At 38.1% G+C, this 22,300-nt stretch overlaps 1 protein-coding gene across 2 annotated transcripts in view; it reads left to right on the top strand.

Annotated features, from left to right (window-relative positions):
* The window catches only part of BRAF (B-Raf proto-oncogene, serine/threonine kinase), an 88,410-nt gene that overhangs the window by 52,298 nt on the left and 13,812 nt on the right, over positions 1-22,300 (top strand). For both annotated transcript variants that reach the window (XM_056339207.1, XM_056339208.1), the window contains exons 8-18: positions 4,206-4,365; positions 5,979-6,015; positions 10,215-10,351; positions 11,069-11,186; positions 11,897-11,981; positions 14,304-14,480; positions 15,947-15,993; positions 16,564-16,682; positions 17,441-17,572; positions 20,498-20,632; positions 21,505-21,658. In XM_056339207.1, the coding sequence (XP_056195182.1) occupies positions 4,206-4,365; positions 5,979-6,015; positions 10,215-10,351; positions 11,069-11,186; positions 11,897-11,981; positions 14,304-14,480; positions 15,947-15,993; positions 16,564-16,682; positions 17,441-17,572; positions 20,498-20,632; positions 21,505-21,658 (1,301 nt within the window). The remainder of the gene's footprint in view (positions 1-4,205; positions 4,366-5,978; positions 6,016-10,214; positions 10,352-11,068; positions 11,187-11,896; positions 11,982-14,303; positions 14,481-15,946; positions 15,994-16,563; positions 16,683-17,440; positions 17,573-20,497; positions 20,633-21,504; positions 21,659-22,300) is intronic.

Raw genomic sequence — 22,300 nt, 5'->3', positions numbered from 1 at the left:
TCCTTAGAAACTGCTTGAAAATGTAAATGCACAGTGTTCTTCATTAATGGTAGTAACAAAAAACAAAGGTAGTTTACTCTGGTGTAAACAGAAAAGAAAAAAAAAAAAGCCTTGGTACCTATGGGTTGTAGCTTGAAGTAGGTTTGGCTCGGGTATGAGTATGCAGTCTACCAGGTGAATAGCGTGTACTGCACTGAGCCTTGTGGCTAAACTGAGATGCACTCATTCGAGCTGGGAGGGGGAGAAGAATGGCAATCCAGTAGAGATGCTGTCATTTTAAAAGAGGATGTGTGCCACCTCCATAGCTGAAGCTAAGTGTACATGAATTTTCCGTTTTAAGTATTTGCCGAACTACAGCAAAAGAAAAATCTAAGCCAAAATCTTGAAGCCCAAGCTTACCTCTTTTAAGAAAAATCTTTCCTGAGTAGACCAGCTCTTAAATCTATGAAACATCATATTGGTGAGTTAAAGGAAAATGAGGAAAATCTGTATTAAAATGTTCTTTCCTATTTCTAAAGTGAGCTAACCTGTATCATTGCAAGTTTTAAGATCTGGTGGAAGTATTGTATATGATTTTACAAAATTTGCTGGTTTATATATAAAAGTAGTATGTGTGGGCACTTTTCTGTTACCTCTTTCCCATGGACCCAGTTTTGTACAACAGTGAATGTTGGTATTTGCTGTGATTGGCACATGGTACATCTACCTGCGTTACTGTTGTTTCCTGACAAAACCTCTTTCTGTTTGGTCTTGATAAAAAGGGAGGGAACAACATGCTTATCCCAAGTACAGGGTCCAAGGAAAAAGCATGTTCTGTCATACTGCCAGAAAAGGTTATAACATATTAGATCAGTATTTGACAACTCTTATCAGCTTGTCTCGGAAGATGAGAGTCGTTTAACGGAATGCCCACATCTAAGAGTCTGGAAGAAAGTGTGCAAGATGAGGTGGTATAACCTCTCTAATAAGTCAGAATACTGATCTTATTTGTAGAAATTCTCCTCTAACTAGCAGGTTGACTGTTAACTACTCAAAGGCCACAGGAGGAGCAACAGAAACTCAGATCCTGGTATTGAAACTACTGCTTCTTTAAGCCCCAGCCATACCATGCCTGACACACATGTATGACACAGTAAACAGTGCTTCGCAGCAGCTGTTTTCTGGTCCTCTTGATTATTTTTTTTTCTTTTTTGGCAGCATGCTTGTTGGTACTAAGTTTGCATAGCTTACAGATCTAGTTTTGTAACTCACCTGGAATAGACAATGTCACCCACTTCCAAATGAAGATGGCTGGTCCTTTTTGCTCCAGTGTCCCTTCTACACTCCTGGAGTAAATAAAATTTAGCAATGCTGTTAAGAATGGACTTTTGGTAGCAAAGAGTATTGCTGCATTCTTCATGATTACATGTTTTCTGTAAATCAAGATCTCGGTGCAGATCAAGATACAGCCTTTGCTGCACAGAGGCAGAGGCTGGTGATAATATCTTCTGAGCTTATCTCAGTAGGCCATCTTTGGCCAGCAAACAAACTAGTTACCTTTTCCAAGCAAAATTCCCATTTAGCAAAAATAACCTACCTTTTTTGTAAGTGTCCCAAGGACACCCATAGTGAAATCCTGATTGTACAGATGGAGCACACTGCTAACTGCTTATGAGATTCCCATCTCTGGATTCTTTGGTGTCTAAAGCCCAGAGACCCTGCCAATAACAGTTCAGAGACTCCAAAAGAAGAGATTTATCAGCCTGTAGTTACTTTCTGAAGATCTGAACTTCCCTGTTAGAATTTAATGAATAGAAAAAGCTATTCAAATGGTTTTCAAACATTGTATGACACAGCGTGCTGCCCGTGCTAGCAACATGATGGTGGACATGGTGACGTGTGACCAGAAATACAGAAGTATTTGCAGATTCCGTTAGCAGGTGACCATTTATGATTCAAAGGGGAATGTAATTGAAACAATATTTCTGCAATTTGGTTGTCTCTCCCTTGGCTTACTCATGATCACAGAAAATCTGATTGCTTTCGTTCTCATTGTGTGGCACAGCTCAGGTGCTGGCTCACAGTCACTCTTAGTGCAATTATCTGATGTTTGTTGTAACGCATTTCCCTTAATTTCATTATTACTGAGAGCTGTCAGGAAGTTGGAGCAGGAGTTTGCTATCCTGACAATGACAGTACCGGTCTGGCTGAAACACTTCTTAGGCTTTTCTTGTGAAATCTTTCTGTGCACCATGTGGCACACTTGTCTTAACATGAAAATGCAGTGCCTTAGAATGTCAGCCAAGTCCCATGTTTGTGTCTGTGCAGTGTCCCATCTCCTGATGTGGGTTCCAGTTGCATGATAGTCCTTACAAAAATGTTCAGAGTTCAGAACTTCCTCATCTATAATAGAAAATATTTTACCCGAAGGCGCTTGTTAGCAATGTATGAAAACTTTAGCTTATATATATATATATATATATATATATAAAATGTTATCTGCATTTAAAAAATGTTTCCAAAACTGAGCATCATCTTAAATGTTCAGGGCCCTTTCAGAGATTTGTCTGTTGACAGTTTTGGTTCATTGCTTCCCAGTATTTCTGCAGTATTTATATGCATGTTTATATGTTGTCATGTGACAACAGGTAACTGTTTTTAAAAACAGTTTAGGTAGGGGGTTTAACCCTACTTTTATTCCTCTTCCCAAACATAATCTAAGAATTTTATTACAAGACTTATTAGACTGTTACTTGAATTAACTCGCAAGTAGTCTTGTTTCCTCATGCTCAATTGTGAGATTGTTGGCCAGGAAGGAAAAGATGGCAGGTACTTAGGATACAGGTAGCATTGAGTTCTGGGGTCAGTGCCAAACTGTATAAACTCTTCAATGAAAGGTAGGGTAATAGTCATTTCTGAAACATTTCTGAAAAAATGTCAAGAGATACTGTGGAAAATGTTAGTTGCCCCTAAAGATCTTTGGAGAGGCCAAGGAGCATTCGCTTAGGGGAGTCAGCACCAAGACCTGCTGCTGTTATATATGCTTCTGTATGGTTTATTTCTGAAGTTTCTCCCTGTGGGTATTGCGTTTGTGGGTATGGTAATGAACCCATGAGTAATTAAATGGCTGGAGGACTTCTCTCTTAGGAGTTGTGTTTTCTGTAAGTTCTAAAAACCTTGTCAGATATCACATATATTTTAACATGAAGTTTTCTTTGACAAAGGTGGTAGATGTTTCTCATTGACCTTTTGCCTTATATCCATTAAATCGAATCATTACACTTAACAGTGACTGACTTTGACTTGACTAAGAGATAAAAGCCCATTTATTGTACTTCAACTGAATAAGTGGGTAACCAAAGTAGTGACATTCTGTCTTCTTACAAATGAAAAGGCAAGTGTTTAGATGTTTTGTCTTTTAATACATGATTCATGATACTATAAATTAAAGACTTTATCTATCTTTATGACTGACAGCATTTGCATTTCTTCAGAAAACTTGTCTGTGTAGTCTGAACGTTTATCTTTTAAGTCAAAACTATTGCATTGCCTAACTAGCACTGTAAATAACACTTTAAATGTTATTTCTTAAAGGTTGAGGTTAAGAGGTGATATGTTTATTTTTTTATTACATTATATTTTATTTTATTACATTATATTTTATTACATTATATTTTATTACATTGGTCATAATATTAATCAACTATGTTGACTGACCAGTGTGTAATTTTCAGTCTGTCTTCACTGAACAATAATGCCATCCATACAGTTTGGTTTGTGACATCTTCTGATTGTAATATTGATGTGGGATGTTAAGCATTTTTAGTTCTCAGTAGGTTGCCATTAAGAAGAGTGTATTGCGTTAATTCTGAAGTGAGGAAATTGCAGAGTATCTTGCTATCTGCAGTGCATGTTGGGCTACATGAATTTTTCAGATCAGGATTTATTATTACTAGTTTGATATGGTATGTTAGGGGGTTTTGTTTTGTTTTAACTCAGCACTTCACAGCCATGTAATTAGGTAGTTTGTACAGCAGAGAGTTGTTGAAATTGATCTTAAGGGAGTAGAGATCATTCATCATAAATTGTTTTTATGCACAGGTCTTTAGATCAGGTTTTTTAATGTATGTATTATTATAGTTGAAAAGGACTTACCACACCCACTATGCAGTATTTGAAGCCATTTGTAGACCTAAATCCTCTTTTTCCTTGACTTTGTTTCTCAGACCACCAATTCTCCCTAGTCCTTCTCCTTCAAAATCCATTCCAATCCCACAGCCCCTCCGACCAGCAGATGAAGACCATCGGAATCAATTTGGGCAACGTGACCGATCCTCTTCAGCTCCCAATGTTCACATCAATACAATCGAGCCAGTCAATATTGATGTAAGTATTAATAACATTTCGATCAGTTATAGTAGTTTTGATTTCTCCCTTATGAATATCAGTGCATTAAATATATCGTGTACATGCAACCGCTGTGTTTCTGAGATAATCTTTGGTAATCTGTCAGAATCTTCATAGATCCCGCCTGAAACATTTTTGCTATTCAGAGCTGTAAGATGCAACTAACGCGTTCTTTAAAAGCAGAAACTGCCTTTGGACAATCCTGTCCTTTCATTTTCAAATAAATGTTCTGCTACAAACCACTGCGCTATTTTTGTTGTTGTTGTTGTTTGCAAGGCTCATGCTGCTAAGGGTACCATGGTGTTAAGAATACAGAAGTCAGTCACCGCTCTTGCAAACCATGCTATTTGTTAAGCATGTTTCTTTATATGTCAGAGAGGGATTTTTTAGTGTTTGAAATGCAAGTAATATTTCTGGCATTGAAGAAAATCTAGTTATTGCAGTAAGCTGAGTTCAGATGTACTGAATGTTCCTTAGGATTTCAAGAGCCTCATCGATGTTATTCTGAGCATTCTTTTGGAATGTTCAGAAACTGCTACACTTAACTTGGTTTCCACATTTTTGAGATTTCTGGATGCTGAATCTTGAATAATAAAAATGGTTGATGCTAGCTATAAAGCTGGCTAGGTCTTGTCAAAATGTTGGTCACAACAGCCTCTTTCTAATTTTGCTAATGTGTATGGCTTGTATTTTACCCTGAAGTCTACTCTCTAGAAATTAGTCATTTGTTAGATGAGCAGTCTTGAAGTCTGCCTGAACACTGAGGCACAAAATCTATTTTGCATGTGAACTGAGCGAAAGGTGAAATGTTACTTGACTGTTAAGAGCGCGGCTGCATAGACATTTGCATATGGTGTATGGCAGTGGTGCAGCTGAGAGCAGGACTAGTGCTTTCGGCAGCAGTGCAGATGTGTAAAGGAATAATATAATTGTATAACCAAAAAAAACCAAAAAAAACCCACTTGATGGTGAAAAGGGACATACAGAGGGAAACTGCTAGAATTTTCTAAGTTTTTTCTGCTTAGAAAAATCCGTAGTGTAGCCTGGTTTTAGTCTGTGTATGTTGTAACAGATACTCTCAGGTCACAGTGGATTGCAAGTTCACAGTTTGCCATTTCTGAGAAGAACAGAGTGCACCTGACTATGCAAATGAGGTGCTTTGTTACAACAAAAAATGAAGCAGAACTCATTTGACTGATGTACAGGAAATTGATGTCCCAGCTTCTGATACGACAGTACAAATAATTTGTGCCACACTCTAACTAGAACGTTTGGTTCGATAGTTCTTTATGCATTTTGGCCAACTGTGTGTTAAAATCAATATTTTCATGTCAGCATCTATTTTGGGTGGTGTACATTTCGCTTTACTACTGAGAGATGCTGTTTTAAAGCAACTAATTTTGAAAAGTTTGGTAGTTGTTATAAATAGTTCTTTAGAGTCACTGCTGTTAGTAAGCCAGGGTAGGAAACAGCTTTTATTTCATGAACAACATATGTGTTTATGGATTTTCTATTTGATCAATCTCAATTGATTCTGGAATGTAAATGTTAATACCTAAATTAAACACTTTAATTTTTTTTTTTATTTACAGGACTTGATTAGAGACCAGGGTTTACGAGGAGAGGGAGGTAAGTAGTGTTTAAACTAGCTATTGTGCTATGTTTAATTACACAACAGCACTGTCCTTTCCCTTTGTTCTACTTGTATGAAACACAGGCACAAAGGAAAATATGACTAGAACAAAAAATAAATTTGCATTTGCTTGTCCATGACCTTAGTATTTGTCTGACAAAGGTTTGAGTCATTTGCTGGTCATTCTGGGAGTGGGGGAGACAGAAGGAGGAAAAGTTTTGAAGTGGTGTCTAGTTTTTTTAGTTTTAAAATTATCTTGCACCATCACTTTTTTTGCTCTCACATGCACACACTCACTCACATGGCTGCACAGAGATATGCTACGACTTCCCAACTCTCTCTCAAAGATTTTTGTGCCTCTTGTTACCTTTCCACCCATGGCAACAATGGGGGTTTTAATTGAAAACCATCGACATGGCAGATGGACCTTCCATACAAACTGCTGCATCCTAAAGCAGCATGAAATACTCCAGTTCTTCTCCCCCTCTACCCCTGCTGAAGATGCTGCTTTGCTGTACTGCATGCCTGTGCTACTTTTGGAACCAGGTTGTTAGGACCTTATGTTAAAGCCAGGTCTTTTTATGATTCCTTCAGTAACACACAGTCCTAATTCACGGTTAAGTCAGAAGTAGTGCCAGATTTAGTTCTCTTCATGTTATGTACAGCCTATTAAGTCACTTCTCCCACTGACTGTCAAGGTCCTGAGAGGGCTTCTTATGTGCTGTATTTTTTCCTATGATTGTAATAATGATATAGAAATAATAGAAATAAGGAAATAGTAAGTAGAGCAGGCATATGACAGGTTCTCCAACTTCAAACCATTAACACAGTTGTCTCCTACTAATTACATCTTGCTTCGGCCATTAAGACTGAATTACCTTAATACACTCTATCCTGATCTCTAAGGTTTTGTGCTATGGGCTATCACTGACCTTCTTTCTCCCATCCAAATCTGGTAGTTGGTGGGATGGTACCTACCTACTGCATTGTGTTTGATGGAGTTGGTTTATTGTTATGCCAGCAATATAACGCTTTTTAAAACAAAATTTCCTTTAATTCTGCAAGCCTACTAATTTAAAGTTGCCAGTTTTAGCTATTTTTGTGTGTGTTGATAGGTGTGGCTCTCCACAGTTTTGCCCATTTTGTCCAGCATTTAAGTGTTGTGCTATCATGTTGGTTTTAACTTTTGATCATAAACTGTCTGCTTGGCATCTGAAAACAATTGGCTATTCCCAGTCCTGAAACAGTGTTATTAGTAATTGACTTTTTTTTTTTTTCCTTCAAGTACAGAAGCAATCTATGAATAGGAGTCAAAGCATCCTAGTTATTTCCCATGACTTCTTTCATTTCTTCTATGTGTCTGTCTTTCTGTCTCTGCCTGCCCGTCTCTTTCTCTCTAACAGCCCCTTTGAACCAGCTGATGCGCTGTCTTCGGAAATACCAATCCCGGACTCCCAGTCCCCTCCTTCATTCTGTCCCCAGTGAAATAGTGTTTGATTTTGAGCCTGGCCCAGTGTTCAGAGGTAGTTGGGCTCTTCTTTCTTGTTTTCACCCAAACAAAATAAGTAAAACCACAGATGCTGTTTGTGCCTCACCCTCACACCGTGTGTATGTAAGTGTGTGAGTTTATCAGAACACCTCTGTTTTTTGCTTGGCCTGGCTGGAATGCTTTGAATGTGCTTTTCACACATACTCACTTTCACCTTTACACGCTTGAAAATTACTATAAATAAAATCTGACTTAAATCTTCAAAAGCAAGGAATTTCATAGTTGAGGTTTTTGTGTGGACCGTAATACAATTTTTCTAAACAAGGGTGCTTGGATTGCATTGTAGTGATTTTAAAGACAAAGTGATGTCCTTAACTTAGAATTTCCTTGACTGTTTAGTTTAAGTCAGTTCAGTGCTTTAATAGTTTTCTATATTTAATATTCTTTGTTTTGAAAAGTAATCTAGGAAATCAAATGTGAATTACAAACATTTCCATTGATATCTTGTTAGGTCTCAAGCTTTTCAAATAACATGTCGTGTTAGCTTTCAACAAATACTTCATTTTGAGAATGTGCTATTGATAGATACCACATTGGAGCCCTAGATGGTTTAGACCACGTAGGTTTTATTTAGTTAGTAATTTTCCAGTGAAACAGTATTTGTGTCCTGTACCATGTTAAATAAGACACTCTTCCAATTTTACATCATTGACTCTGGAGGTAATTCAGGCCTAAAGTTGTCAATGGATCTGTTGTATTGCACAAAATCCCAAAAGACTGTGGGATTTCATATGCTGGAGAAACCAACTCTTGAGTAATAGCATGAAATGTAAATATTTGTGTCTATACGTATACACGTAGAAATGGGTAGTTCAGTGCATGTAGTGTGGTTTTCAAATGCTACCATCTTGGCTGTTTCAAAGACTTTTGTTTCAGAATATATCAAGAGCAGTTCACCTTATGAACTTGTAAAGTTCTTCCAGAAGTCTTTGTAAGAAGGCAGGTGTTCCCAACAAGCAAACTGGCTACAGAATGGAACACGTTACATACAACTTCAGAGTCCAAGCTAATGGCTTAAGTCCAACAGTATCTGAAGTATTCTACTCTAATAACTTGGAAAACAGGCCATCTGGTATTATTATGAACAGATTAATGTTCTACCATATGCTGTAAGCGTTTTTGGTGAAGGGTGATTATTGTGCTAGTGTTTCTGTATCATGGTGTTAAAATTTAAGTAGGAGACTTCAGTTAACTCTAAAGAAAATGCATTCTAGTAGAGCTTGGCTATTGCAGAGAAAGTCTGTAACATGGTAGATTTTGGAAAATTGTTTATTTTTTGGGAACACCATGCATTTAATTCCATATATGTGTGATTTCAGACAAATAATATAATAAACATATGACAACACAGTGATCGTAACATGAACAAAAGTCCATCCTTCAGGTCACTGGCGTTGAGCTGCCTGTAAATGTAGTTAGGATGCCCCATATACTTAATTATTCTTGCTTTAGCATGTGGGACAAAGTTCATGGATGCTGTGTCCCATTTTTTGTGTGTTGATATGTCATTATTTTGTGCTTCCACTTGTATGAAATGTATGGATTTTATCAGTGAAGACAGGCAGTGATGGATTTATGTAGTCTGATAAATTAGCGTACTCTGAGTGACTGAAATAGAGCAACAGTTTTAAAAGTCACAAAGTCAGTTTTTGAACTCAAGTTGGCATTAAGAGACACTTTCTTGGTAAGAAGGGGGCTTCTGAAGGAATAGGAGGAGGAGTATCATCTTCTGCCATTTCCCAGAGCACTGATGTGAGAGAAGGCATTGGAATGTTGGAGGCCTTGTACAATGACATACATTGTTTAGCAGAGCAGCGTGAATTTAATTAACAGTTGACCCTATTTTATGTCCTTTGTATTGGGAGGGTCAGCATAACCTTGTTATGAATAATTATGGTGTATTTTAAAAAGCAGTGTCTAGTTGAAGTGCTCTATTTGGAAAGCCATTGGGGCTCTGAAACACAGCTCTGTTAGTGACATTTTCCTGCATAGATTTGTTTAGAGAACATACAGGCTACAGATGTACTGTTCTTTTTGTATTTAATAGAATATGCTTCAAATAGCTAACTAAAGTACTTGTTCTTTTTTAATCTTTTCTACAGTCTAATACTTACTTTTAAATAAGAGCTCTCTGCTAACAGCTTTAAAACAGCCAAATGGTTTTCAGGTGGCACTTGGAGACTCAACTAGAAAACTTCGCAATTTTTTGCATTTAGTCAATTTTATTCCAAAGTACAGGATTGCAGCTATTTATTGGGTCCCTAAAAGGTTAGCTACAAGAAATGTGAGAGTTAGCTGCTGCTAATTAAAATGCTACTACTTTTCCTCTCAAAGAAACTGGTGGAATTAAATTTTATTTTTTTTCTACTTAAAGAGACATTGTCCTTCTGATAATTCATGAACCAGGGACTGGGAGCTATCTGGTATACAGGGATGTTTGCTATAGACTTGTCTCTTCCTGAAATCTAAGCCTTGAGCACTAATCTAATATTAGGACAATACTCTTAGTATATGTTTGTTCCCTCTTAACATTTACATTAATGTTTGGAGATACTGCATCTTAAACACAATTCTTGCACCTAATATCAATACATTCTCGTAAGCTGACTTCGTATAGATAAGAATTATCCTCTTTCTGAAATTTAGGTTCAACTGCAGGTTTGTCTGCAACGCCTCCAGCCTCTTTGCCTGGGTCACTCACCAATGTGAAAGCATTACAGAAATCACCAGGACCCCAGCGGGAAAGGAAATCATCCTCATCCTCAGAAGACAGAAATAGAATGGTAAGGGAAAGATCAGCTATTTTCACTCACAGTATGGTATATTCATAGTATAGAAATACTGCACAACCGTGTTCCTCTCACTTTTCTTTCATCAAAGCCTTCTGAATTATTTTGAAGATGAATATGGTAATGATGAAGGACTTAAAATCAATAAATAATGGAATATTAAAATGGTGTGACTGATACATAGATCATTTCAATAACTGACTACTCTCACTTTTACTTCATTGCACCCATATGTCTTGGTGTGCTTCACATTATAATGCCAGTTTCCCTTCAAATAACAGCTTAACTTTTTCCACTATGTTTCATGAACCTTGAAAGTTCTCTAGTGATTCTCAAATGTAACGTGTAATAATGTAATACATTAAAATATTTGCATTTTTTTAATTCACAATTGGCATTATGATTGAATAAGAATCGGAAAATAAATGAGACTTTCTTTTTTCGTAAGAGTTTCTTAGTATTTACTGATTTTAACACTGCCAGAAGCCTGTGGCAAATATTTCATGCCAGGAAATAATTTGGTATACTTGCATGCTGAGCTTTTGTGTATAATTGACTTGAAGAGTCAAATGCAATATCTGAAAAAGAAAGTTCTTTTAAGACTTCAATGATATGAAATGCTGATACCAAATCTTTAACAAAGGAGCTGTGTTCGCAGCCATTAATGCACTTCCTTTCTTCCTTTTTTGTTCTTTATGCATATATGAAAAGAAAACCCTTGGTCGACGGGATTCAAGTGATGATTGGGAGATACCAGATGGCCAGATCACAGTTGGACAAAGGATAGGATCTGGATCATTTGGAACAGTCTACAAAGGAAAGTGGCACGGTATGTGGCTGTCATGGCAAACAGTTATTGTTAAGCGGGTAACATTGCCTGCTAGGGGCCACCCAGCTGGAAAGCAGCTTTGCAGAGAAGCACCTGGGGATTCTGGTGGATGCCAAGTTGGATATGAGCCAGCAGTGTGCCCATGCCGCAGAGAAGGCTAATGATATCCTGGGATGCATTAAGCAGAGCATTACCCACAGGCTGAGGGAGATGATCCTTCCCTCAGCACTGGTGAGGCAACACCTGGAGCTCTGGGTCCAGCTGTGGGCTACTCAGTACGAGAGAGAGACAGGGGGATACTGGGGAGAGTCCACTGAAGGGCCGTAAACATTACTTTTAATAAGTAGTGTGCTAAATAGGTAATGTTAGAACATCAAACTGTTTAGAAACTCAACTGTTGCATGCTCTTCTGAATTAAGTATGTATTAGGGTAGAGATGAAACAGTTACTATAAAGTCTGAAGTACTCAACGTGATGAATGAGGATTTCAATTGTTTATTTGGAAAGTTTTGACTTGGCTAGGATTTCTCAGAGTAAAATAAGAATAGTGTTTATACATTTTATGGAATATTTGCTTATTTTAGTATTGTACTGGTTTATTTCACAAAGCTAGAAAATAGGGTATTTTAAGATCTCTGGTGCTTTATATAGCATTTTCTCAATAGAGGAGTATGTGTCAATGGCACTTATTAAAACCTGCTATTTTAAAGGTGATGTGGCAGTGAAAATGTTGAATGTTACGGCACCCACACCTCAACAGTTACAGGCTTTCAAAAATGAAGTAGGAGTGCTCAGGTAAGAATATTTGTAATGGCACAAAATGTGTGTAGATTTATGCCTCATTAATCATTGAATTTTAGATTTCCATTAGAACACATTGCTCTTATTCCTCAGTGATGATACTTTGGGCAGAAAATACAACTTGCCATTTAAAGATATTTCTTTGTATCTGCTGCTAGTTCTTCCTTCCCCTGTATGTGTTTGCCTGCACACCTATGTTGTAAATATACGTATGTCCAAACCCTCAAGACAGCACCGAGTTTTGCCCTTGTACTACCCCAAGGGCACAGTCAAGCCTAAGTGTGAGCTTGTAGGCCTTTCTTTCCTCATCCGCATTTTGAGATTGAAGGAGAGCATGACTAATTGTTGGTTTTGAGCTACAGCACTGCCCACACTACCTGTTGTTTAATAGTTTCTGTTCAGTACCACTTGTTTGAGCGTTTTTTAAAATGTAGTTCTCAAAGTCACTTCTTGATTTCCTTTTCTCTGTCGACTACTTGTACTTTCTCAGAGGAAGTGTTTGTCTTGGGCTCAGCTCTTAAAAGAGGATCAGTCTACACAATACAATAGAATATTGGGGAAGACCATTAGCATCCAAGTACAATCTTGAGCAGTCTCAAGCATAATTTGCTTTAAGAAACAAAAGAGAAAGAAGGCTTTTGCCTCTGGAAGACTGCTGTGTTGAGCTGGGTGCCTGTGCTGGAGGAGCATCCCCAATAAGCTGCACAGTGGAAAGGGGATGGTCAGCCTTTCTCCCCAGGAAATATTAGTTCTGAAAACTCTTAAGCCCATAGTTGTGGAAATAGAGGCTTTCTGGGCTATGCTACTTTGGATATCTCTGCATATTTTTGACATAACTGCTCAGGAGAACTTGCATGAAATAAAAAATCTTGTATTTCCTACCTAGCCCAGATTTCTGCTGGCAGTCTCATAGCTGGAGTCCAGTCTTTTTCTGTTGTTGATCATTTCAGCACTTACAGTAAATAGTTGTCTTGTCATTTGATGCAGACAAGTCAGATTTACCTGTAGTTTTACCCTTTCGATGATGCTTCATCATTACTTTCTGAACTTTGAGGTAGGATTTGCAAAAAACTACTTGAGTTTTGTTCACTCAGCAGTTACCCTCAGTATCACTTGACAAATCCTTGCACCTGGGAAAGGCACAGTCTCATAATACAGAACTGTCCTAGTCTACGTTGCTGAGAGGACAAAGGGGTTCACAATCTAGGCTCCCATATTATTTTTTTAATATAAGAAAACATAAAGAGCCATCTTCCACAGTAGCATAGCTTTAAGAAGCTACCACAGGTTTTAAGCTTGATCTGCCAGGTTTCATCAGCAGGGAGCTGACTGCCTTCAGAACCGAGCTGTGTTGGAAGAAGATTGCCTTTATTTCTCCTCAGCCCCTGGGAAAGCTAGGAAATAGTCCAGAATTCTTAGGTGCCTCATCTTTGTGATATCTTGTTGGTACGTTTGGAGGTATCTAGTTCTTCATGTCCATGATGCCATGATGGCAATAAGAATGTGATTGACTTTTCCTGGAGGGTGAGGATAATCTTTCAGATTTCACAATGCGTCAGTAGATTCTTTTGGGCCTTGAATGTGCTGGGATATCTACTGAGATAATCTTCTCTGTATTGTTCGTTGTGAAGCTTTTCTGTCTGGAGTTGCTTCATCTTTGAAATAGGTTTAATTTAATCTGGCCAGATCTCTGTGGTGAACTCCAGTCTCTCCCAGTGCTGTTTGGAAACAATTTCATATCGTAACGTTATTGAGATAGAGTTTTCATACTTGTTTCCATCCTTTCTTGTGTGCTGGCTCCGGAGAGAGTACAAAATTCTTGTGCAATAAAACACTAAGAAAAACTGAAGCCTTGTCAAGGAAGTGTGTTGATGGTTTCTGAACAAAAGGGTTGTCCTTTCTGGAATCCTCTGAGACTGGAATTTCATTTTGGATGTCCTCCTTAAGAGAGCAACATCTCATAGCTGGACTGGGGTTACACAAAAGCAGACCAGCCTGCAAACTGTCACTGTTCCATGGGGGCCTAGTGGTAACAGCATCTTCCGAGCAGTCGTGTGCTGTGTTGCTTGCAAAAGCAAGAGGAAGTGGAGCTTACCCCAGAGTTGCTATTCCATGTCATTATGATAAGAAAGACTAACTGCTGGAATAATTCATTAAATTGAATCTAGCAACAGGTTATCGTGTTATCTTAGTAGAAGTTGAGACTGACCCAGCAACTTCTATTTGGAAATACATATTCAGATTGTGATAGATCTGCCTGGGTTTTTCCTGATTTCCTGATCCACCTGATTTCCTTTTGATTTTTCTTTTCAACAGGAAAACACGACATGTGAATATCCTGCTTTTTATGGGTTATTCAACAAAACCCCAGTTGGCTATTGTTACGCAATGGTGTGAGGGGTCCAGCTTATATCACCATCTACACATCATTGAGACCAAATTTGAAATGATCAAACTAATTGATATTGCACGACAGACTGCACAAGGCATGGAGTAAGTATCGTATCTGAGCATTGGGGCAATGTTTACTTACCCTCTTCACATCTCACACCAGCAAGTAATGCCAGCTATCTGCTTGCTTTGCCAAGCCCAGGGTCCTGCCTTGATGATCAGAGCATTTGGTAAAGTGTTTATTATTGTAAAACAGACTTCGCGTTCTTTTTTTGGAACATAGGAAAATACAAATTCTTGAGAAAATATGGTCTAAGATAGTAAAGACAATTACAGTGTAGTTAAACTTGCAATCTTTTAAGCAAAGATTTCTGTTCCAGGCTTTACGATCTTCAGTGCAGATATGTTTTACCTCCTACACAAAACTAGTTTAAAAAGAAACACACAGCAAATGAAAGGACAGAGTCCTGTGAGATAACACAGAAAGCACAGTCCTGTTAGCAAAAAGAATTGATTTTTCCCCCCTCCTTTTCTTAGGAGTATTGTAGCTCTCTAGGTAATAAATTTCAGCATTTGAGAAAAACATACCTATTTTGTTCTAAGGACTGTAAATAATCCTTACTCCCATAGAGGGCAATTGACTTGAGTTAGAATTTACAAAACTAGCCCAAAGTTGTGTGTCAAAATCAGAACACTGATGTAAGATAGACAAATCACCCTCCAGCTGGAAACCCGCTATGATGATTGCAGTTCATTGTGCTGGTTTTCTACCAAGTATTCTATTACATTTTCAGTCAAGAGGTGGGGAGGTTTTTGCAGCAAGCAGTCTCAGCCTTCTGTTAGCCTGCTCATCTCCCTGGGCTCCCTCTGTAGGTACTGGGGATGCAGAAGCTGTTTTATGAGCATGATTCAAGGCAGAGATGTAAACTGGGACTTTTCCAGCAGGTTTGTGCCAATCTCATTGACTAAGCAAAGAGCCAAGGGAGGCTAGTTGCCTAATTTAGGCTACATCTATGCTGTGGAGCAAGTACTCTCCTCTCTGTTCCCTGCAATCTATTTATCCAGTCTGAAATTAGGGGATCCTTTTTCCAGTCCCATACTAAAAAGCCATCAGCATACTGGAGTACACATTTGAGACTGGGAAGCACATTTAGCTCCCATAATTCAGAAACACCTTACATAAACCTGTGACTTAGCCTGCAAAGTGTCTTGACAGTCACCATTAAGGCTAGGAGGCAGAACCTTCAGCAGTGAATGGCATGTCAAAAACTACTGAAGTTCATTTATTTTTATTCAGAGTATTTAGTTAGTGAAAAGCAGAAGTGGTGCATAAATTTTATTTCGTTCTTAGTAGCATCAGGTTTGAGCTGGAAATCTAAGCTTTATTTTATTTTTGTTTTTTTCCTGTGACTGTTGCAGGAACTGTCATGGGTAACTGAAGTCTTGCCACCTTGATAAATATGTGCAGTTTGAATATCTACAGAATTTGTGTTTCAGTAATACAGTGAATTTGGAGTTGATTAGTGAAATATCATTTAACCCACCTAATCTATGATGTTCCTTTTTAGTTATTTGCACGCCAAGTCAATCATCCACAGAGACCTCAAGAGTAATAGTATCCTTTCCTAGAATTTATGATTGTGGAACATGACAGCTTTCCTGGCTTGGTTTTTTTTCTGCCAGAAGTGAACTTACTGATGTGAAAAGCAGTTAATGTGTGAACATTTGCTGAGCTGAAATTTCACTAAGAAGGGTTAATATCACCGGTAGCCAAGTAAGGAATACTTACTGTCTCTATTGATGTGATTGCAGCAACATAGCAAGTTTTATTGTGATATCATTAAGATTTTGCATCATTTGGTTTCTACATGTAATGAAAGATTGTGCCAGTTCACTCATTAAATATTTTCAGCTTTTCTTATACTTACTATTTCAAGAGAGTACTTGGCATTTCAAGAAAACCACCTGTGCCATGGTCTGTTCAGCACTGGCCCAGTCATGATGTATGTAACCCTTAAGTACCATAATTCACCATGCTGACTGCTTAGAATGTGTATTACATGAAAATCTTCTCCAGTGGTAGTGGATGGTTAAAAATGTTAATGTTGCAAACTTGTGGCTGTTTACTCTTCTTGCAGGACAGGATCAGTACCTCTTTGTTTTTCCTTAACATTTCCCCCTTTAGATATTTTTCTTCATGAAGACCTCACAGTAAAAATAGGTGATTTTGGTCTAGCTACAGTGAAATCACGATGGAGTGGGTCCCATCAGTTTGAACAGTTGTCTGGATCTATTCTATGGATGGTAAGCAAGGGCGAAGTGGTGAGTTTGTTTCAATAAATTTAATTGCCTTCAGCCAAAGTTTCCAAGACTATCCCTCTAGCACACTGACATATACAAGCTGTCTTAAGCTGGAAAAGACAAGCAGTAATAAGAATACTAAATGAATGCTTTTCAGTTCTTTAAGCATATGTTTTCCAGTAGTCAGCAAAGTTCTCATCCCTTATTATGAGGTTTAAACTGAAAACAAAATGATGGCTATGGCAAAAAGGTAGGCTTAATCCAGGGTTGAGGAGAAAGTGAGAAAAGCCATGGAAAACATCCTGCAAAGGAGCAAAGGAACTAGTTCAGCTAAAAGTAAGACGCTCTTCAAGTTTTAAGGATCCAAACGTGGTTACTCTCCAGAGGTTGTAACAAAAAGTATAGTTACGACCTCCTGTGCAACTCCACTTTCTCCTTTTCTCCCTGAAAAACCTGAAGGCTTTGCTAGTTGGCATTATTTTCAGTGTTGTTACAATTCTAGTTTCAAAACAGCTTCTCGACTCAGACAAGGTCATTTTGTTCTGCCATAGAGGAATAAAGGGGTCACCAAGCTAAAAAAAAACAACGGATTTTGAGATTCACATCAACATCCAGTCTATATTAGGACCCAGTAACATCTGAAGCCAAGAGTGGGCCTTGCAACTTGTTACATTCTGGACAAGTCCATGTTTTGTTCCTGGTCTGCAAGGTGCAGCCCAGTGTGGTGAAATAAAAAATAATTCTTTCCTTTTATGGTACAGGCACCAGAAGTTATTAGGATGCAAGATAAAAACCCGTATAGCTTTCAGTCGGATGTGTATGCGTTTGGGATTGTTCTTTATGAATTGATGACTGGACAGTTACCATACTCAAACATCAACAACAGGGACCAGGTAAGGGAAGGGACTGACTTCAGTCAGCTGTGGCCTGAAACAGACTGAGCCTTGCAAAGCGCACGTTCTGATGGTTTGTGTGTTTGATTTGTGTTTCTGATTCTCATGTTATGATGTGACATTTCTGCGATCCTTAGATCTGCCTCAGCCACGTAGTACCTATTTACGTCTCTTGAGGTATTTTTCTTTTTGCTTTTTACTTCAAGTATAGATTTTCAGCTTCTGAGCTGGTTGCCAGGATACTTATTAGGGAGAGAGCAGGTTCCTTAATAGTAATCTAGTTTAGATTAGTTCTGCAAAGGCAAAATGATCCTCCATATGTTCAATTATTTCTCTGTCTCTTTTTTTTTTTTTTTTTTTCCTTTTCCCTCTCCTCTCCTTGCATGGAACAGTAGTTCAGCAATAGGATTGACAAAATGGAACAGCAATCATCTTGCTGAATGTTTTATATTCATTTCAGTCTTGAAAAATGCATGTGCTATCTAATTGAATTTCAGGATATTGGCATTTATCAAGAGTATATGACTTTCCAGAATGTGTGAATCCTGTAAGAAGATCACTTAATTGTGAACAAATATTCCTTAAGTCTAATGATACCACACACTTGTATTACATCTCCACAGAACAGGCACATTTGCGAAGGCATATCTGATTTGTTATTTCTCTGTCTAGTCTGAAAAAAGTATCTATGCATCAAGATCTTTGGTGTAAACTATTCCATGTCTGGGCAGTGATATATTTATGTTGTTTCTGTGTCCACATCCCTTGTTTTTTCACTGTCTGTACTTGAGAATTGCAACCATAGCAACAGTTCATCTGTGAATGCCATTTTATAAGGCTGCTTCCATATCTGTCAGAATACTTAATCCCAACTCATCAGATTTAGTGACTCTATTATTATTATTTTGAATTGGTTTCGCCTTATGAAATAAGGGAACTATCCAAAGTCCTGGCCAGATGGACGTGGCCTTCTAAAAGCAGTATTAAGGCATTGTTTTGGTTTTACCTTTTGAGATTTGAAAGATGAAGCCAGTCATGTGGGTGCTTACGACTGAGTGCTGAAACAAATTTTAAATTACAAGTGAAGCCAACATATAAAATGTGATATAATGTCTTTGAGTTTTGTCACTCCCAGTCTATTGTCTGAAAAGCTGTAAATATTGTTCGCTCTGTTGGTGCATTTACATCAGCTGCTATGAAGACAACCGAGATTCTTGGTGAACAAAGCATTGTGTTCTTGTTATACCTCAGAGTGTTTCTCTCATTTAACAGATTTTTCTAGACAGACTAGGTGTGTTCTTGTAGTGAAATTCTCTTTTCTCCAGTTGCAATAAAAGTTTAATCCCTGTATGTTTGTGAAGAGAGTATCAGAAACATAACCAATAATGAATTTTGAAAAATTTCAAGTTAAGTAGTGTAAATATTTAGAAAAGAGTAACTTTAGGTGATGGTAAGTCTCATTGCAGCAGAGGTAAAGGATGGGGTAGACAAGTCTTTACTACGAAATGCAACTCTGGCACATGGGGATTTATAAAGAAACCATATGGGAGTTTTATACTCCTCCTTGATGCCAACACAGATGCAACCGAATTGGAAAGTTTAAAAAGGACAAGGATTGTGTTAGTATAAATAACATGTATAGCTTGCTTGAGATGTGGGGGGTTTCTCTTGTTGGTTTTTTGTTTGGTTTTTTTTCCCAGTGTCAAGATATGAAATAGTTACATTTCATTAAATACAAGGTGTGATGCACCTGCTGGGTCTGTCTGAGTATACAGAAGAGGTAGCGATTATCTGCTGCAGCATGAATGGATCCTTGACCAGCTGGTTTGAAAGGGCTTTTTAGTGTCAGAGCAACTGCAGTACTCAAACCACATTGCATCTGACCTTGTTTGATTTTAAAAAAAATAATAAATTAATATACCCAAGAGAACATTAGCCGTATCTGTTTTGCTTTCCTGCTTTCTATTAGTTTACTTTGTCTTATGGTTAAGTTTTATCCTTAGGTGAAACATAAACTTTCCATGGTAAAGGAACTACTGTAAAAATACAAAGCCTGTCTGTTTCGTCTTCCGCAGAGGAGAGGCAGTTTCTCTTTTGTGTTTTTGGGGTTTTTTTCGGGGGGGTGGGGAAGGCTGTCAGATGTCAAGAATAAGCTTTTGTGGTGGTGAAGTATATGACAGAATTTATTCTCAAAAGGTAAGGGTTTTAATATCTGAAGTTACAGAATCATAGAAACATTTAGTTTGGAAAAGACGTTTCAGATCGTCAAGTCCAGCTGTTAACCCAGGACTGCCAAGTCCAGCACTAAACCCTGTCTGTAAGCACTGCATCTGCATGTCTCTTAAATACCTCCAGGGGTGGTGACTGCACCACCTCCCTGGGCAGCCTGTTCCAATGCTTGACAGCCCTTTCAGTGAAGAAATTTTCCCTAATACCCGGTCTGAACCTCCCCCGGTGCAACTTGAGGCCGTAAGTCCGTGTGTTTCTTAAAATACCTTTCAGTATGAATTTGCTGTTGACTTTTAATATAAAACACAATATTTATTTTTACAGAATATTTATTTTCAGACGTTCTGTTCCTGCCACAGAGTTGCTTATTCTTGGTTTTGTAACAGTTTTTGACACCGAAGAACCGCTCCTTAGATGGTTATTGCTATAAATGGTAACCATTTACTAGTGTTCAGGCTGCACAGAAATATCTCTGAGGAGGAGGAGGAAAAATCTGATATTTTTTTTCTCTGTACTGAATAGGTTAGCAAGCATTAGTCTAAGAAACTTCGCAATTTCAATACCATATAATGTTTCCCGGTAGCAGAAAACTTGCTGCTGGGACTAAAATGGTCTAGCAAAATGTTAATCTTTTGTTACTTTTAGTTTTATGGAATCCTCATCTTCCCCTTTCATCTTTTTTCCTATTAAATAAAGATAATTTTTATGGTGGGACGAGGATACCTATCTCCAGACCTCAGCAAAGTACGGAGCAACTGTCCAAAAGCTATGAAGAGACTAATGGCAGAATGCTTAAAAAAGAAAAGAGATGAGAGACCCCTTTTTCCACAGGTGAGATATGTTCCTGTTCAGTTCTTAGTAGACTTTACAATTCAAATATTAAAAATAAAAATCAGTTATGAACTCACTGGCCAGTTCAAAATGTTTCTGATTAGTGCTATAGCATGACTTCATGAGAGTACTGTTTCAGCGCCTGGCTAGTGCTGTTTAATTTAAAATTGAAGTGTTTTTAAGTCTATTTTCAATTCAAAGCAGGTATTAAAATGACCTTTGTAGTTCAAAAAAAATCATGTTAGAGAACGTTTCAAACTGGGAGACAGTGAAATTTAATAATCTCAATTAGACACACAAACTTTAGAACTTGGTGTATGATCCAAATCTTTATACCCCCTCCTTGCTCTCCCCCAGGCTTGACGAAGGGAAACTGATAGTTTTGTCACAACAACTTGATTTATCATGCCTGCTGAGGAAGGTTTGGGTTCTAAAAGATTGGGGGTGACCTTTTTTTTGGTTTTGTTGTGAATGTAACCAAGCGTTTTCAAGGCGCTCCCCCTGCTGGCTCTGCGGTAGGTGGTGGTAAGCGAACTGCTGCCAAGGCTGTTCATTTGCAGCGATGGTAGGTATAGGTACTAGTGCGTAAACAAGGAGGCACATAAAAGGTAACTGTATGCATTATGCTTACAGAGGGAAATCAGTATGCCCTTTTAATCGGGAAAACGAGACAGTTTCTTCCCAAAATGTCCTTTTTAACTTTTTGAGGATGTGAACATCAGAGTGCAATGCAGTAATCTGTTTTTAAAAGTTTCTGTTTAAATATGTGCATAAATATTTTTCTGTAGTTAATTGATGGTTCTGCCTTTGATTTTGAGAGTGTTACAACTTTGCAACAACAAACGTGATCGCTTATTTTCTACCTGTTTTAGATTCTTGCCTCCATTGAGCTTCTGGCCCGGTCATTGCCAAAAATTCACCGCAGTGCATCTGAGCCCTCATTAAACCGGGCTGGCTTCCAGACAGAGGATTTTAGTCTATATGCTTGTGCTTCTCCAAAAACGCCTATCCAAGCAGGGGGATACGGTGGGTTTCCAGTACGCTGAAAAGAAATGTGAAAGGATGTGCCTGTGTGTCGTGTGCTGGTGTGTTCCTGTGAGTCCAACACACACGTACGCTCTCAGTTCTTACTGGCTATGTCTTTAAGGTTTACTGAGGGAATGAAGACTCACTTCCTAACACTGGGCTTTGAACGTCCCAAACATAAAGTCTGTGTTGGTAATGATTGTCATAGGAAAAGCTGGCACAAGAATTATAAGGTCACATAAGAGAAATGGGAAAGGTCACTTCAAAACAGGCAAAAAGAAAAAATCTTCTTAAGGTCGTCGGGTGTCATTTTCATTTGCCTGTGTCATTTTTGCCTAGTTTAATGTTTGTAGTTAGTTACTCAGGATTGAATTTGATTTTAGTCTACTTAAAATATGGTGGGTGTTTTTTTATTTCAGTTGAAGTCATTATATTTGAGCAATAGGTTTTAGATTCCTCAGTTAGTAATGCTATTCATATGTGGGAAACAATTGGAAAAATAAACTTAGTTTCGAGGCTGAACACAGTCAAAACTTCTTGTGGTCAGCAGAAGTGAACAGATACAACACAGAATCCAAAGAAAGATCTTAGTGATGTGTGTCTCATTTTGAATGCTGAAGTTTAAAATAGTGCTGTTTAGAG

Source organism: Falco biarmicus, chromosome 5 (assembly GCF_023638135.1).
Source record: "Falco biarmicus isolate bFalBia1 chromosome 5, bFalBia1.pri, whole genome shotgun sequence".
In the NCBI taxonomy this organism is placed as follows: Eukaryota; Metazoa; Chordata; class Aves; order Falconiformes; family Falconidae; genus Falco; species Falco biarmicus.
This window is presented reverse-complemented; position numbering and strand designations above follow the sequence as displayed.